A 19819-nucleotide genomic window follows, 5' to 3' on the forward strand; every position below is an offset into this window, starting at 1 on the left:
AAAGAAAAATAAATGTAAGTAAAGTGCAGGCAAAGTAAGGTAGTAGAAAGGCTCTGCAAATTTGGTTGGCTATCAAACAATTTATTTTTACACGAGTAGCGCATTAAAAACTTTAATAATAGATAAATCCACGCTAGGACACTATAATTGATTAAAAACTAATAAAACAATAATTTGGAGCCGTACAATAATTACAAGATTTGTTTTTATTGTACACAGAATGTTTTATAGAGCACTTTGAGTTGCAATTCATTGCCTGAAAAGTGTTTACAAAAAAATTAGATTTGATTTTGATGATCATAGATTACATATTTGAATTGGATGCAAAGACACTTATATCAATGCAGTCTTATTCTCAGGGTTATTGTCACATTCAAGAACTTTTTGAGGACTTTCAAAGCCATTTTTCTTATTTGTCTAGTACCATTAAAATAAGAAATCTGATATGAGTCATGTATTTTGCAGAGCCACAAATATATTTGCTTTTTACATTTGTGACGTTTAATCTTGCGTCAAAACACGTGATTTTCAGATCCTGATTAAATTGCAAATATATTTTGGGATCTGAACATAACGTGTTTAAAGATTTTTTTGACAAATCTCCTCCCATAGAAGTGTTGGGTAAAAATGACGTTATTATGTAGCTTACATTTTCACTTGCAGGAAGTTATTCCGAATACAATTTACACAGGGAAATGCTACCACAATTGTTACAAAATTCTTGAACTTATACAATTTCATGTCAGGTCATGTTTATTTGTATAGTGGTTAATTGCAAGAAGTCTCAAAGGGCTGTACTGTTTAGGTGTAGCATGCACTTGTCCTTTTGATTGCGACCCGTAGGGGTTTAATGACGCTTAATAGGATAATACCATTCAAAAATGCTAGCCGTTGTTAATTACGAGGGAAGAAGAAAATGTAATGATAAAGCGACGCCACCAGAGAGCAGTGTCAGCCTCATTTTTAACTTGTTGGTTGGATCACATAACCATTTCCTTTAGTGAGTCTTGGGCAAGTACAGCCTGGTGTCGCCCATTCCTCTCCAGGCCAATATATGTTTCATCCCTGTCTCGAACCAGGGCATGTTAGGTGAATGTGCTAACCACAGCAGACTTGTTGAGAAACATGGCAAAAATTTAAAAGCATTTCACCCAAATTTCTAGCACGTTTCAAGCCTTGAAAACAACATTAAACTTAAGCTTTTTTTAAGTATTTCAAGGGCCCGTGCAAACCCTGTATTTTGGTAAACATACATAATTATTTAAGTATGATGCCTTTTAATATAGACAAAAACATTTCCGGTGGTCAGTCAGCATCAATCTAATTTTTTTGATTTGGCAGAAGCTAGTCCTGTGCATGTGTTATCAATAAAGCCAATGTGCTTTTAGCAAGCAACAATAGGATTGTGCTAAAATATATATATTTTTTAAAGTAATGTTTGTAATAGGGTTTATAAGTGTATATGACATAATATCCAATTAAAGTAACTAAAAGGTTTAAATTGAGCCTTGGAAAATACTGTTTTTATAAAAATAATCTACAGCTCCAACAGTGTTAAATATAATGAATAGCTCTAGTCCTCACTCACCTGTGCTCAGTGGTGCAGTATTGCTGCTGCTGGTCTCACTGAGGCTCAGCATAGTTATGAGTGGGTTTCTGTACCGTGCAAGCACATCACAACTACACTATCCAGGACACCCGCTCACCCTGGGTCAACACCCACTACGGGGGCCTTATACGGCATATTGCATCAAGCAAATGTGCTCAGTACTCATCATTGAAGTGTACAGCATTTATTGTTAATATTTCAGTAAAGTGCAAAGTCTAAAGAGAACAGAACATACAAATTCATACTTGCGATTTAACCTTGATAAACATTTTCACAGATAAGTTAAAAAAAATAAGGATTGATAAACATGATGCAACACTGTCATCTAGTGTCCATTCGGAGTGAACGCATTAAGCGCACAAATACAGGTATGTGCAAATTAAAAGAAATACTAAGAATAAGGTACATATTTGTTTTAAAATAAAATCAAAATCAAATCAAATCAAATCTTACAATTAAAAAGTCACTTGTATATTTTCTTATTGATATAAACACATTTAATATTCTACAAATATTTATCAATAACGTAACCTGGGATTGCGCGCTTTTTTCATGGTCAAATTCAAGCACCTTTAGAAGGATTTCCAAATACAATTTCCTCTGATACCATTAAAGAAAAGTTCTGGTGTGAATCATGTATTTTGCAGAGCCACAAATATATCTGCAATTTACACATGCAATTTTTAATTTGCATGTGCATTTGTCAAGACATATGATTTTTAGATCTTGAGTAAATCGCAAATATATGTCTTTTGGAAAAATTAACCTTCACAATCCTTGAAAACACAACATAAAAATTTAGTCGTTTTCAAAGAATTCAAGCACTAACACTGTGTAACATAAAATGTAACTAACATGTCATCATCATTAGTTTTTATACATGTTGTTCAAAAGCAAATTTTGTGTTTCTTTCCACTTTTTGGAGTCCTTTTTTTCCTAGTGCATAAAAAGTAATACCGTAAATTCCGGACTATAAGCCGCTACTTTTTTCCCAAACTTTCAACCCTGCGGCTTATTCAGTGATGCGGCCAATTTATGTAATTTTTCTAACAGCCGCCAGGGGCGCTCGAGTACAAAAGGTAAGATTTAGACCGGTGGAATATACGCGCCGAGGAAGACTGCAACTTCTTAGCTTGTGCACAAATTAAATTGGCGTGGAAATATCCTCACCATGCAACTTGCAAAAAGAAAGGCACATGAAGCAGCTTTCAAGCTAAAAGCAATCGAGCAATCCGAAAAAAGGAAGGAAACAGAGCTATTGCACGTACACTTTACTTTGCGAGCGTGTTGCTAGCGTGTTTTAGAATAAGGGAACGTGGGACGACTTCTACATGACAAAGTTTCTTTCCGATACTGAGGAAGACGACTTTGATGGCTTCAGTTATAAGGAGGAAGATGAGGACGGTTTACCGTGATCCTTACAAACACGGTATATTTTCTTAACAGACCCGTATGCTGTTTTGTGAGCGTGTTGCTAGTAGCGTGTTGCTACCTGTCACAGACACGGTTTGGGATGAAAGTTGTATTTTTATTATTAAAGCTTTGAAAACTCTCTCGGTGTACCGTCTTTCTTTGTAAATATGTGTGACCATGTATAATATGTATTTGCAACTGTATATTTTTGTAATGTATTTATTTTAGAAACTTATTCGGATGTGTTTTGCACGAGCAAATGAGAAAGAAGGGGCGGGGCAAACGCGGGCTGACGGGAAGTGGAGTAAAGGTGAGACGTGTTTGTGGACGCGGCCGACAACAGTGGATATATTTTTCCCACCCTTACCTTTAGAAATATAGACTTTTTTTCCTTGGATTACTATCAATGGGACCCGGACTCTGCAGGTCTGCATCAAATCTTAAATACCGGTATCAATATCCGTTCATTTTGCCGGCTGTGGTTTTTGGTCTGAGTACTTTATATTTAGTTACAATCGCGGGACCTAAAGTCGGCTTTGAGTTACTCTTGTGATTGTGTTACATGTATTAATGTGGGCGCATGCGGCTTATATACAGGTGCGGCTTGTGTAGGTACAAAAGCCGTTATCCTCCTAAAATGTGGTGGGTGTGGCTTATAATCAGGTGCGCTCTATAGTCCGGAATTTACGGTGTGCACTTTTTCCCAGCAAGAAGTTTGGACCTAAGCAATGAACATAAGAGTCCTCCGGGGGCATCATTTGTCAAAGCATGAGATCACATATGAGTGTGTAAGATATGCACATTAACACTCTCACACAAAGACTATACTGTAAGGTTTATTAATAATTTGGAGCTATTCCAATGTCAAAGAAGATCACCAAAGTTTGCAAAGACAATTGAGAATCGTGTAGTTCAATATAAGATCATTTTTCTAGCCAAAACAAAAGATTTCCAGTGATCAGTGTGGTGGTTAGGGAATGATAATCCTCATCTGTGGGTTGTTTTGTGTAAAATATTCCAATATTCAGTTTCCATGGCCGCTTTCTAACCAACCTTTTAACAACACACGTTATTCTTTTTACAGAATATTTCGTCTCTACTGTGAAACGGGGAGTTTTGATCTTTCACAAGTGGCCATACATTTGTGCAATGAGCAATGACATTTCAAGACAACAAGGTTATCCTTGAGAGTAATGGAATTGTCTGTGTCAAAAAAGCAAAATCAAAGATTTCATGAATTGTGTTTAACTGCATCTCTGGCTTGGAACTGTCAAAACAAGAGCTACAAATAACTAATATCAGTTTACGCAATCTGAGCTTTTACAACGAGATCAATTGCTGGAGGAGCTAATGTTGAACTGTCCCATGACATTTCAAAGTTAAAAGTACAATATCTATTACATGAGAGAACATTTTTGATTTGTGCCGGACAGAAATAAATTCATGTGCATTGCTGCTGCAGTCTGCATGTTCTCAGCAGTGTGTCCATCAGCTCCTTATTGAAAAAGCCTCTTATCCGCTAAACTTCTACAACGATTGAATTCAAGATTTAACATCGATAAGTAGATTAACTTAATCTATTTCCTATTTAGAGTGGTTTCTACTCTACATTATAAACATTACTTAGATATTGCTTTGAATTATACACCGATTCATACTCTCTGTGCCAAGCCTTTAAATGGAACTAGCTTGGTGTTTTTCCCTGGATGCTGATCACCACTCCCTTTTATAGTAAGATAGGATAAAATGTGGTGGGAACCAAAAAAAAAAAAAAAAAATCACCTTACCGGGTGAAAAATAAAAAAATAAACAATAATTGCAGCTACTAACCGTTCCAAAAAGAGGGCACTGAATCACTGGCATTAGGAAGTTTTGACTATTCATGATGCTGCAGTAAAATATTCATACTCATAACTCGTCAGGCCATGAAAAATAATTGTTTGGCTCACTCTAAATTAGACCTAGAGTAGGGGTCAGCAACCTGAGGCTCTAGAGCTGCATGTGGCTTTTAACGCCGCCCTAGTGGCTCCATTATTCTTTTCAAAACAATGCTTGGAATTGGTAGAGAAAGAGGGAAATATATATATTTTGAAACGTGTTTCCTGTAGTAGGACTGACACAAATCTTTCTTAATGTGATTCAAGGCTGTAAAAATGATTATAATGAATATTAAATGAGTCACGTCAAGTCATGTTTATTTGTATAGCCCTTAGTCACAAAGAGTCTCAAAGGGCTGCACAGACAACAGATTATTGCGAACCACAGACTATTATGACACCATCCCCTGATCTAAAACCTACATGAGGGCAAATAATGCACAGATATTGTCAACATAAAATATAGGTTATTCATATGCTATAGAATGGAACTGTGTTTTAAGCTTAGATTTAAACATTTCCACTGAGGTTTCAGATCAAATCTCAGGGGGAAGAGCATTCCACAGCACTGGGGCCCGAATGGAGAACGCTCTTGAACCTGCAGATCTCTTCTTGGCTCTTGGGATCACTAGTAGAGTAACTTTTAAGTAACTTTTATGTGTGAATTCATTTTTGATTTTGATTTAAAAAAACACAAGAATTTAATTCCAAGTTACTAGGCATTATAACTATATTACATCGTGAAAAACTAAAAAAGATAAAGCCCCCAAAAAGCCTCACTCGAGTGGCAAACTTTTAAGCTTAAGCATGCCTTTGAAGGTTGATGCTAATTGATTCAGCAGGTAATCCTACCATCGTTGACACTAGCCTGTATTTCTAGTGCGTTTGTAACAATGCCTAACATTTATCATGAAAATGTTGATGTAAAATGCACCATTAAGATTAAACCAAGAAAACAAAGTAATCAAGGTAAAATGTCAGATTTTTCTCTGAAAGGAAAACATGAAGAAAAATGTTCAGAATACCTGAACTATGATATTTTTGTATTGCCCACCCCTACAATAACTTTAGATGAGAGTGACCCTAGAATTATAGCAGGATTATCATCCTTGCCTGTTTTATGCTGACTTCACAAACCAGGAAAGCAAAGCAAGCAGTTACGGGAAGTCACATCATGCAAGGGCAAACAATCCGCCCAGTCTGACGAATGTAAGGGAGTGCTTCTCTGACTTGACCACAATGATCACAGTGTTATGGCGGGGTGAACAGAAGCACTGAGTTCATATACTGCAGATGACATTACAACTCTGTCATTTCCATTCTGGTCACTTCCATCACAATCAATTTGAGAAAAAAAACTAGAATCAAATATCGTATTTTGAGTTGATCCCTAAATTCTATTTTTCACATCAGTTGTCCAACGTGAGAGGATCCCAAAAAACTTTGGATGAGATGTTGTTTATAGAACTAAAAACTTCCTCCGGCTATGACCTCATATTAAAATGAAGAAAAATGGATGAGAACAAACCCAACTGAATCGCATATACAAAAACAATTCATACGACTGGAATCAAACCTTAGAACACGAGGTCTTCTACCACCACAGTAAAATAGATTACATTGTTGTCATACATTTCCATGGCCCTCTAGCAAACTGTTTACACGGCCGCATTCTTTTAGCATGCGCTTGCTCTTCCCATTCTGCCCAAACCCACTTCCTTTTTTGACAGCATGTAGTCATTGCAGCTGCCCACATACTTTGATGGCGTAGCTGTGGGAAGCTCAATGTACAGGAACAAGTTAGGGGTACAGAGATATCAGTTTTTTTTCAGCATTAGGCCTTTAATAAAAACAGAAGCTCTGATACAGCATCATATTTCAAATATATTGGAACATTGGAGTTTGGGGGCTTTTTCTATGCATTTTAATGTTCAATTATGAAAAATCAGGGGTCCCTAGGATGTAGTAGTTCTGCAAAAAACAATGAGTGTACTTTATCCAGCATACTTTTGCCACAATGGGTAAGGTTAGGCCTTAAAAATCCAGCCCGATTCAACCAGGCTAGCGGGTATTGAAGCCTGAACCACCCCGAGCCCGACAAATTATTTAGATTTGAGGGACCCTTATTTTCATATTTTATTTGTAAGAACTTTTTTTTTTTAATTTGTGAGGAGGAGGGCTTCGCTCACAATGACTTTTTTTTGTTTCCGTAGTGCAGTGGTTAGCACATTTGCCTGACATACGGAAGATCCCTGGTTCAAAACTGGGTAGGAACTTATGTTGGCCTGAAGGGGAATGAGCGCCACCAGCTGTACTTGCCCAAGACAAACCACAGGATATGGTGTCCCTACAAATCTAGTGGTTAAGGAATCCAACAAACCAATTGTTTTGAGATTAATTTTCTTTGTGGAGGATCCATGTGTGAATGCTTGTGGAAGAAAAAAATAAAGAACATTTACAGACACACGCCAAACGTGGATGATTTTGAAAAATAAAACAAAAAAAGAGAGAGAGGGAGAGAAGCCCGGCCCGACGCGAACCCAAAGTCAGATTTAGGATCGACTGATGATTAGTATTAAGAGGAGAGATACACAGACCCCTTCACTACCTCGCGCTTTGGTTATCGCTAGTTTACTCCTTCTGACATTTTGAATTGAATTGTCTTTATGATCTTTGATATCAAAGTATCGCTTGTTATGGTCAATAGAGAACACACAGACTCAATATTATCTAACAGCAGTCTTGATTCACAGGCATGTCGGGAGTTTGTAGAGCTGCTGTTCTCTACTGGGCTGTAATATGATTCTTCCTGCTTCAGTGGCGTTGCCCTAGGTTTCTTATCCAAGGCGCGGAGTGGGTAGCGTGAGACAGAAGCCGTGAGAGAAAGAAGAGGGAGAGAAAGGCTCGACTTTATCTGAGCCTAAATGATCAGCCCGTCGAATAAATAAAAAAACTGATAGCCGTCAATTTTTAAGAGTTGATAATCGGCCCGCTCGGTAAACGGTCGACCTCTAGGGATGACTGACATTCCGCTCGGGCGGTGGCACAGAATCAAATAAGTAAAAATAATGGAAGAGTGGAAGTTCAATGAAATGCAGTCAAAATGAGATGGCTTATTTTTAGCATATCCCTGAGCATATGATTTTGTAGGGAAAAAAAGTTGGTCAACAAAAAATATGCCATTTGACTCAGACCGCACCCAACTAGTCTTTTATTCCATGACATCGTTTTTCCCCTTGAGTGCCTTGGTCCTTTTCTCTTTCTATCTTGTGTGAACATGGTGGGAACACGTGAGTTGCGACAAGCTGAGGCAAAAATATACTGTAGCTCGCTTTGGTGAAAGCATAATAAGAGTACAATCTTTCGCACCAGGCCAGTGGTTCTCAAATGGAGGTACGGGAACCTAGAGGAGTACTTAAATACCCTTGTAGAAGAACTTCTATCTTTGAAAAGTTAAATCAATGCAAAATTCTTCCTTCCCTTCTACCTACACAGATAAAATCACAGAAAAGAGTTGTGTTGGTAGATATTATGATTACTTTTTCTTTTGTTATATATTTTAAAATTAGTTTACAAGTTTTCAAAAAAATAGTCTATATTGTACTTTTTTTACAAGGTAATCAAATATTTTGGGGGAAATTGTAATGTTTGTTTTCAAATGTTACTTAAAATGTATTTTTAGTTGTTCTGTTACAATAAAAGACATGTTATGTGAAACATGTAGAAAAATATAATAAAATCGAATCAAAACCACTTTAGAAATTTGTGTGCGTGAGTGATTGTGTGTATGCGACTTATAGGCTTTAAAACGGCTGAACCAATTTTTGTGAAAACACAGTTGTACTTTAGACCTCACGAAAGTCTTTAGCCAAGTTTCGTGTCAAGGCACCCCCAATTAATGCAAACAAAATTGATAAAACATCTGCTTTCGTGTGGTCTGCTCTGGCGCAGAAAGTGAGTACTGCAGTTTACACTCACTGAACACTCCAAGTAGCCCAAACCAATCTTCTACCCAGCTATTTTGCCTGTTACAAATAGTTTGCAAACTAAGGAAAACAATTTCAAAATTATTTGGATTTTGTTGGCTGGCACAATAAAAAAAATGCTTTGCAAAGCAGAGACAATAAAAGAAAGGTTGTGTCATCACAATTGAGACAAAAAAAATGGTAGGGGTGGGAATCCTTTTTTTTTTTTTAAATCAATTATATTTTATACAGAAGAAACATAATTTGTACATCAATCTAATCACAAAGTTTTCAATGTTTCTTTGTTCTTTTCATGCTGAGTTTTTTTTTAGTTTTTCCTAGCCTAAATGAAGGTTTCTGATTAGGTGATAGTGTAATCATAGTCTATATAGCCCTTTGGCACTTCTTGTGATAAAGGATTATACAAATAAACATGACTTGACCTGATCACCCCCCCCAAAAAAAAAATCATCGATCTGAAAAAAGGACAGTGTGTATTATTTTACCATTAGATGATGCTGTGTTGTGTCGTGCAACCAAAAACAAGTGCTAAAGAGCACAAGGAAGAATACAAGGTGACCAAACCGCACCATTTTATTTTTATTTTATGCCTAGGAACTTGAAAATGTTTTTGGATTTAGGGTACCAGTAGCAGAAAAATGACAGGAAAATATATCAGTTCCCATAAGGCAGCGGTTCTCAAATAGTGGGGCGCCCATACCCAGGCTCCGTTTGACCTCAGACAACTTTTCACAGACAAAAGTGTAATTGTACTTCCACTACACTGGTGGAGAAGTGTCACTCTCATTGGTGTTTTGTCTTTATTCCGCTTCTACGTTGTGCATAGTGTAGAAACGAGGTGGAAAAATTGTTTCTTCCGAGGGAGGGCGTGACAGAAATAAAATTGAGAAGCACTGCCTTGGGGTGAGGCTCAAAACACACACTCTCCCTTGAAAGGACTTGCAGGGAAACCATATTCATAATCAAAACAAGACAACAGAACCATTCCCCACAAATTCAAATTGGGGTGGGGTAGTTACATTTCAAACTTATAATAGTATCACTAAAGACTGCTATAACATATAATACACAAAGAAACCCGATATTTTCATATATTTAGTATACAAAGAATCAACCTAGTATGGAATGGAAATCAGCACACAAAAAAACAAAAATAATGACCAACAATCCCCAAGGTATCACTACAAACATCAACATCAACCACAGAGGGCAAGAACCTGTCACTAAATATAAATATCTTGGAGCTGTCAAATCAGAAGAGGGGTCGGAACCAGAAATCATGCACTTGCCAGACTAAAACACATCCGGAGGGACAAGAACATAGCAGTGAAATCAAAGATCAGACTCATACAAGCGCTGGTTACTCCCATCTTCCTCTACGCTTGCGAGACATGGACTCTCAGAGCAAAACTGGAAAAAAAATCCAGGCCATGGAGGTGTGATGCTACAGGAAACATCTAGGCATCAGCTACTTAGCCCATGAGACAAAGAAAAGGGTGTGCAACACCAGGAGAAGGCACATTGGACTCTACGATAAACTTTTGTCAACTGTGTGCAAACGGAAACTTCAGTGGTATGGTCACGTCACAAGACCATCAGTACTGACCAAGATAGTTCCTCAGGGCACAGGACAAGAGGGCAGGAGATGAAGCCCAAAAAAGAACTGGGCCGACAATATTAAGGAATGGACGGGTGCCAACGTTGCCACGATCCAAAAACAGGCCAGGGACCATCAACAGTGGAGAAGGCTGTCCAGAGTTGCGTCCTCATTGGTACCCCGTACGACCTTTGCAGTTAAGGGAATCATGATACTTAGAAAATTTTAGTATATGAGTCTGAAGTAGATTGGGGACATTTTTAAAGTCATCATCTAGTCAAGTCATGTTGATTTGTAGAACCCTTAATCACTAAGACTTTCAAAAGGCTGCACGGACCACAGACTATTAAGACACCATCCCCTGATCTAAAACCGAGATGATGGCAACGAAAAACTCAAAAACCTCAACATGAGGAAAATGAAGAAACCTTGAGAAGGGACTGCACATCTAGGTAATCCCCCTTCCAGGATGACCAGTCTGCAATAGATGTTGCAATAACAAATAATACACAGATATTGTCAACATAAAATATAGGTTATTCATATGGTATAGAATAGAAATGTGTTTTAAGCCAAGATTTAAACAGTTCCACTAAATCGTTTCTTAAAAAAATTGCTTTTCTGGTGCGACTTTTCAATGTTGTGTGGGAATATTTTACCTTAAAGTTATGGATTCCCATGAGATGATCGTGTCTGCTATGTAGAGAAACAACTGTTGAATATTTGTTGGAGTTGAAGCTTATTTGCTCCGTGTATTAACTATAAGTATGTATGTTTTACTATATCCTTGACTGTACTAAAATCAGGTAAAAATTTTGCCAACACAGAAGCTCAGTGCAGGAAAGGACAAAGCCGACTGTATTTCCTCAGAAGGCTGACGTCCTTCAACATCTGCAAAAAGCTCCTGCAAATGTTCTCTCAGACTGTTGTGTTTAAAACGATGCATTTGAGTGACATCGTACGGACACCGCATCCGCACGTGTCTACGACACGTATTTGCTTCTTTGCAAGCTTTGGGAATGTTAAGGGGGTAATAAGTTTGACTGAATCATCTGACTGTTTTGTCGACGTTCCCATTGTAGCGCCTTATAATCCGGTGCGCCTTATCTATGGAAGATATAGGACCAAAAACTATTTTTTGGGGGGTGCGCCCTATAACCCGGTGCGCCCTATAGTGCAGAAATTACGGTAAATGCTCTTTAATATCACGTTATATAGGGTATTTTTCTATTCTATATATTTTATTTTATTTTTTAACCCAAGGATACTGCTGGAGGTGTGAATTTCCCTTTGGGGATGAATAAAGTATATCTATCCATCCACCCATCCAAAAAATACAATTCTAAATAAGTGACAAAAGCAAGTTTCTTTTTTTGACAACATAATATGAAAGATAATTTAGAAATAGAAAAAACATGAACTTAGGGGAAAAATATTTCGGCAAAATAAATGAAAAAAACAAAGTTGAAAAACACAGCACTGTCTCTTGAGGCCTTTTTGTCATGGTGGCTGCCCTGCCCCCCGCTCAGATAAAGCGCACCCCAAATTTGTACTTTTCACCCCTTTCGAACTTAATTTGATTTTCCTTTACCTCCAAAACTTGTACAGCTATTTATTAAAAGAAAACACCTCGAAAAGCTACATTCTAGCTTCTTTACAATCGCCATGGTAACCGCCCAAACAGCTGCTGGGAAGAGGCGCCTCTGTCGCCTCCAGTTCAAAACTTTTTAACACAAGTTGCGCTGTTTACCGTCAGAGCTGACCGTGTCTTGGTTGTCCAGAGTCGAACCATCCCCGTGGTCCACCGAATTGATCCCTTCCAGACTGTCGTAGGCGCTCAGGTTTCGGTCCTTGACGGGTACCACCGTGAAATGAGGCATTTTGTCATCCCCGACTCCAGCTGGGTTTAGCGAGCTAGCTTTTAGCTTCTCTTCCCACAAGTGACAACATTCCGAATGGGGATGTGTCGTATGGGAACAAAAGAGCTTTATCGGCCGACTCTTTGAGATGACCGATGGGAGCTGTTTTTATTGCTGAAACGTTCTATCTTGCCTAGACGTCCTACCGAGGCCTAGTGCGCATGTGCACCAGGGTGATTGCGATTACCTACATCGAGCGCTTTCAATTTTTGTTTTGATTTAGTCTTATTTCACTCTTTCGATGCTTCAAAATGCTTTTTCTGACGTAGCTTTTAAGCCTGGTGTGTTCTTCCGTGGTAGGTTGTTAGCATTGTGTTTGGTAATCACGTGCTGTATGTATGCTTGCCATCCCTCGTTATGCCATGAATTCTGTTTGCAATACAGTAATCTCTCGGTTATCGCGGTCAATGGGGACATAAACCGCCCACGAAAAGTGAAAATCCGCGAAGTAGCGTAAACTAATATATATATATATATATATATATATATATATATATATATATATATATATATATATATATATATATATATATATATATATATATATATATATATATATATATATATATATATATATATATTAGTATTTAAGTGGAATCATAATTTTGGGGGAAATGTTCCTTCATTTTGTGCACAGTGTTACATTATTATTGGTAATGAACCAACTAAATATATGTCTCCCTTTTCTTCTTTATTTTGTCTACTTTTCTTGCCTTTATTTCTCTTGTTTTCCCTTTTCTTCTTTTTCTCAACGTTTGTACTTCTTTTTACTTATTTCCCCTTTTGTTTTCGTCCCTTTCTTTTTTCATTTTGTTTGTTTATTCTTTTGTTGCTTTTTTTCCGAGCCATTCGTGTCTGTTTATTTTCTTTTTCTCATTTTTTCCTTATTTTATTTGTATTTTTTTTTTAATTTCTTTCTTTCTTTTTTAATCTTCTCTTTTTCATTTTTTGCTTCTCCGCCCCTTCTCCTTTTTTAGATTAATATAGTATATTTTTTATTTTTTTCTGTGATTGGCTGGCAACCAGTTCAGGGTGTCCCCTGCCCACTGCCCGATGATTGCTGGGATGGGCTCCAGCATCCCCGCGACCCTACTGAGGATAAGCGGTGCAGCTGATGAGATGAGATAGTATATTTTGTTACATCATAATTGGTTATATATTGATTAAAGCAACAAAAACATCTGAAGAGCCGTTTGGGACCCTGCAGCGACATCTGTTTTTAGTGAGCCGAGCCAAAAGAGCCGGATCTCTGAAAAGAGCTGGAGTTCCACACTCCGCCCTCGCTCGCTTTCCTTTCTTACAAGCTTCGCCCACGACGCTCTCCTCTCCCCGTACTTTTATTTTTTTAGTTTAATTTTTTACGTGTTAGAGGGCGTGGTCTCCCAAGCCGCACCCAGTGAGGCGTGTCCTGAGTTTATTGACTTTTAGTGGGCCATGCTTGGTGACCTCCCAACTTTTTGGTGTGTTCAATGTCCAAAGCAGACAAGGCCCCCGTTCTGTTTGGCTATTTTACTGCAACGTGGCAGTCTGGAAAAGAAGCCTGAATCAATAAAAAACTCAACCGGAAAAAATAAACGACTGTAAGAGCCAAAGTAATCTTTAGTCCATAAAGGTTTCACGCTATATTTTAGGAAGGGTTCTCTATGGGGTTGCCTCTAAATTTATTGATGGGATATCCGGAAAAACTGGAACTGGGTCCAATAAAGGAAAGATGTTTGCGCCCAGTTCAGATTGATTTCTCCTTTAGGGTATTGGAAAACTTGTTTTTTTTTTATTTACCTCCTCAGTTCTCCCCTTTTCCCAATTTGTGTAGGCCCAATACTAAAGACTTAAAAACATGTCAAATTGAATGAATGAACGAATGAATGAATGTATGGACGAATTAATGAACACAGTGTGTATCAGTGAGTGTTAATGAATTACGTACTTTTTTCGTCATCAACTTTATTAAAACCTGAAATTTTACGTCAAATTAATTGTAATACTTAGTGGTACAAAAACATCATTTATTAATTTTTGGGGGAGGGATTTGAATACCAGGCAAAAACTACATGAATCAATGTTAGTTTTTATAAAAATATGGAATGAATGAAAATGTTATTTCGAACATCAAAATACAAACAGGACAAAAATAATGAGTCAACAACAAAATAATGTTACATAACATGTTCGAAAAGGGGTACTCAGAAGCGGATGCTTATTTTCCCTACCCCTTTATCTTCCCTATTAGATACCTTTTACAAATCTTCTCCTCTTGTTTCTAATACAACAAAATCTCATGGATATACTTATTACACAGGTGAGATCTCAATAATTATAATAATTACAATACTCACATATTTTGAACACTAATCTTCGTAATACCCATCCCTCAACGTCATAATGCCACTAGTTACCAAATATCACTGTGGCACCGATGATAATAACAACAATAAAAAGAAACATAACATTTATGATAACAGTTATGATAATAATAGCAAATATTACAACAAGTTAACCATAGTTTTAAACACAGTATTTCCAATCTCACTCATATCCCATTTTCTTCATCCGAGTGTTTCGCCAGTAATGTTTTTTTGTATTTAAATTTGAACACTTGAATAGTTGGACATTGTTCAATCTCATCTGGTAAATTATTCCAAAGTTTGACTCCACACACAGACACACACATACTTTTCCTGGTTGTTCTCACCTTTGGGATTTTGGATTTACTACAGCCCCTCAAGTTATATTTTCCCTCTTTCATTTTTGGATGTCTTCTGGCACCATGTTTTTTGTTGACCTTAAATAACAGTTGTGAAGTGAAAAATTGTATCAAATCGTCCAATTTTAATAATTTGGACTGCATGAATAAAATATTAGAATGATCCCGATATCCTACCCTGTGTATGGTTCTTATTGCACATTTTTGAAGGATAAAAAAGGGGCTGTAGTGAACTTTTGTAATTATTGCCCCAGACTTCTGCACAATATGTTAAGTACGGCAGAACTTGAGAACAATATGATAAATACAATGCATTATAGTTTAAAAGGAATTTGGCTTTATTAATTATTGAAATGCTTTTAGATACCTTAGTTCGTATGTGTCTGATGTGTGTTTTCCAACTTAATTTATTGTCTATTATGACCCCTAAAAACTTAATTTCTGATACAATGTCTATTGCAGCACCATACATTTTTACTTCTAAATCTTGATTTGCCTTGCGATTACCAAAGAATATTACTTTGGTTTTATTTAAATTTAAAGATAATTTATTTATATCCATCCATACTTTTAGGTTAATTAATTCACTATTAATGCAGGTTACCAAATCAATATAGTTATCATTTGAATAGAAAATGTTAGTGTCGTCTGCAAATATTACTATATTTAATAGTTTTGAAACATTAAAAATATCATTGATGTATAAATTAAATAACTTTGGACCCAGGAAAGAACCCTGTGGTACTCCACAACAGATGTCCAAGTATTCAGATGACAACTCTCCCATTTTCACATATTGCTTCCCTCCCGTCAAATAACTTTGAATCCATTGCAAAGCCAAGCCCCTGATACCATATCTTTCCAGTTTTTTAATAGTATATAATGATTAATGGTATCAAATGCTTTTTTTAAGTCAATAAATACCCCAACTGCGTATCTCTTTTTTTCTATCCTATGGGTGATTTCTTCTACTGCCTTTTATAGATAAAAAAAATGTTTTTCTATTTACATAATGGAATCCCTACCTAGAGGTCACCCCAATGTTCGTCTAGTATCTTGCTGCTACATTGTGCTCGTCGGCACTGGTTTTCATTAGCATTTGGCCATACAGCGTCATCTAGTGGTTAAATATTACACACTGGGGCGTTAAAGGATGCCAAAGAGGTTGAATATGAGATCCACAATTTCCTGGGATGTGGCACAGGGGAAAATGCATACCAAAGTTCAATATCCATTTTGATCAAGTGAACGATAGCAACACGAACATAAAAACATATTAGCTCTAATATTAACATTTAAATTGTAGTCACCATGTGTTACCACAAGACGCCACTGTCGTATCACGTATCATAACCGAGGCCAGGGTTACTTCGTGTTTACGACCGCTAGGGAGCAGACTTATCTTAAAAATCACAGTGAGCTTGTACTCCACCGTGCTGCAGGCTGCAGACACTAAACATCCATCCACTCATTATCTGCACCGCTTATCCTCAGTAGGGCTCACGGGGGCGCTAGAGCCCATTCCCAGCTATCTTTGGGCAGTGGGCAGGGGACACCCTGAACTAGTTGCCAGCCGGTCGCAGGGCCAGATACAACAATGAAGGATAATTTTATGATTTCATTTAACACAAGTGAGGTTGTAAAATCTGATTGCTTGGCAGGCTGTTGTGTGTAAATCAACTTGATTGAGTACATTAGGAGGTGGTCTGCATAGTCCTTGTACATCATGATAGTTTTGTTGCCATAATACAACACAGTGGATTTCTTTTTGTTTCTTATTTTTGGTTACTTGTCACTAAGACATTTTTTCCATTTCCTGTACGTATCATCAAGTAGTTGAGCGTCTGGGCCTTCTCTGCTCCTAAAAAATATTCAATATTAATTATATTTTGTTCATCAATATTTCGATGAATAATTTCAAATTGTCGGTCAACTTCCTTTCATTGTTTTTCTCATGGTTGCGTTGCTTCTGAAGTGTGTTGGGAATTATTATCAAAATGTACCGTTTACCAAATTGTTCGAATTAGTTATCTGACTCCATTAACCAAACACAACCTACATTCACCCAACAATATATGCACGCTCGTTTCTTGACGCAAAAGATGAACAGGAAAGCCGAAATTTCCACACGGGGGCAAATTTAATTAACAATTTAACTAAGTGCACTCCATCGAAAACGGATGAATTAGTGTCGTTGGAGTCTCTGGGAAGCCCTCTTCTGAAGTCCTTCAGCTCTCTTCTCATTGGCCATCTTCTCCCCACACAATGGCGTGCCGACTCCTCCCATGGGCGCGCCAACGAAGCCCCCTGGGCTCCACCATCTCGGAGAAGAGTGCCGCGATGTCTGGAACACTCAAAACAACACAGCATTTCTACGTCTTCAGGGCCTTGTTCTCAAAACAACGCCTGCCGTCCTCCGTCAGAGTCCTGTTATCAAAATTCCCTAGTCAAAATATTCTACATTTGAAACAGCGTGACCTGTCATTGAACTAAAGCCCAGTCAGTGAATACCTTGCATTAAACTCAATAAATGTAACTTGTATTCAATCGTATAAAATACTTTATAGTAAAATGTATAAAATCCTTCAAGTGTGATTTTATTTTCAAGAATTTAACCAATCATATCACAGCCATTACTTGTTGCCGGGATCAGAAATCTAACCAGAGGCTTTCACAAAAAATCTTGAAGGCCATGTACTGTGAAATCTTTGAGAAATCTGTTGGTTTAGCCCATCATATTCAGAGTTGGCCTCTGAGCCAAAATATGATTGGCGAGGAGTCTTTAATTTACCAAAGCAATCATGCCATCAGCCGTTAAAACCTAAAAGAATGGACCTGCTCAAAGAAATATACTGTTTGTTTATTTAATGGCAAAAGGGCGGACAATGCTGAGTTGTGAAAACCTTTTGCAAGCAGGAAAATGTTTTGTCCGTCACTTTTAGCCTAGAGATACAATCTTAAACCTGAAGCCAAACTTGGTCCAGTCGGGCATACATTGTCAATCATTATGTTTGGGTCGGGCCAATATTCTCTCCTGCATCGTTTCTTTATTCTATTATTAACCTGTGTAAAGTCTTATCACTGAGAGATTTAGTGGCAAAAGAAAGCCTTTAAAGTGTTGCATGTCCACGGGGCCCTTTATCACTCTCTCCCCTTCTTGTGAAGTCTACGTTGCTCCTCGAGTGGAACGCACTCAGCGGCGGCGTTTGGCACCGTTAACCCCCCCAAAAAAACGGGTTCAGCAGGGGCACCAATCACCTCGACTCCAACGGAGTCCTCATAGGAGATTTCACTTCCAAAGGCCAGCTCATAGAGCAAGTGTGTTCTTGAACAATACTTCACTATTTCAGACTGGAGTTGAAAGCATAAATGTAAACTGCACGGCCTGCAACTGTTGTCACCGACACATTATCTGTTGACTGTTTAGAAAAATGGCAAATAACAATATTACACAAACATTTCCCTTCTTACACATAATTTTCCACAGTCATCCATGTCCACTATCAGCGAGCATCAAATAACAGAGAAATGAACGATACTTCATGGTTCCTTTTAATTGGGAGTGAAAGATAAGCTCCTCTTGCCTCTGTCGGTCAGTGACACTGATTTGGGTTTTCTAATCCTGAGCCTGAAGGGGGTTTAAGTCAATCCAATTAACTTTGGCCACTATCATTAGCCTGACGTTTCTGCCCGGGGCCCTCTGCAAGAGTTGCACACTTGTAGCACCTTTTATGCATTACTCAAGAACAGGCTGAGTTTTTCTAATGCCCCTGGGAAACAATGTAATGCCAAGTTCCATAGGTGACGCCATGTCAGACCTCAACACATAGCTCTGGAGGTCGTTCATTTAAGATGGATATTTCTTCCCTATAAATCTTGCAAAAATAAAAAAAGGTTGAGGTGACAGCTTATTTCTTGCATATTTTTTTTACTTTTTATAGTTCTTCAAATGCATTTGTTCATTCACATATATATATATATATATATATATATATATATATATATATATATATATATATATATATATATATATATATATATATATATATATATATATATATATATATATATATATATATATATACACACATACACACTTTCTAATTGAAAGATTTTTTACCAATGTAACCGCGGGGTACCTGTCCCACCAAGGATCGACATTCCCGCTGGACTGGATGATGAGGTTTTTATTACAGTTGCTGCAAATAAATGAGTCACAACACGTGGTAAGCTTCTCTGTTGGCATTGATCTCGTTGGCAGCTCGTTGTAGACTGCCTTAAAACATATCAAAGAGCTTTCTTTTCAGTTCTCTATAAGGGGAATTAGCATTTTAGCACAACATGCAACGTCCAGCAAAATTAACATAAAAGGCGACAGAAACAAAACGAAAATAAATCCAAACAGCTTGACAACATCAATCACATTCCTGTGCATGTTGAGAGATTTGTTAGCTGTGGTTTTAATGTTTAAAATTAACTTTTTGCAGGGCAACAAAAGATCGTGTCTTACCGTTGGCAGCTCGTTGTAGACTGCCAAAACCCCCCACCTTCCTGTCGCAAAGTCTAAAGCCAAACCAAACCTTACCACATACCAGCAGGTGGCACTGTGGGACTCATCATTGTAGGACACTTATACAGAAACTATACAACATATTTCAGCAGGAATTTCAATAAAACAAAAGTTATTATTACACCCGTTTTATATATATATATA

The 19819-nt window shown here is 37.5% G+C and overlaps 1 protein-coding gene across 1 annotated transcript in view; it reads right to left on the bottom strand.

The window, feature by feature from the left end:
• slc12a4 (solute carrier family 12 member 4) overlaps nt 1–12455 on the bottom strand; it is a 30818-nt gene extending 18363 nt beyond the window's left edge. The window contains exon 1 of the mRNA XM_088333907.1: nt 12233–12455. Coding sequence (XP_088190033.1) covers nt 12233–12362 — 130 coding nt within the window. The 5' untranslated portion in view covers nt 12363–12455. The remainder of the gene's footprint in view (nt 1–12232) is intronic.
• Between the last annotated feature and the right edge of the window lie 7364 nt (nt 12456–19819).

This window comes from Urocampus carinirostris, chromosome 4, assembly GCF_059441175.1.
Source record: "Urocampus carinirostris isolate Australia breed hairy pipefish chromosome 4, RoL_Ucar_1.0, whole genome shotgun sequence".
In the NCBI taxonomy this organism is placed as follows: domain Eukaryota; kingdom Metazoa; phylum Chordata; class Actinopteri; order Syngnathiformes; family Syngnathidae; genus Urocampus; species Urocampus carinirostris.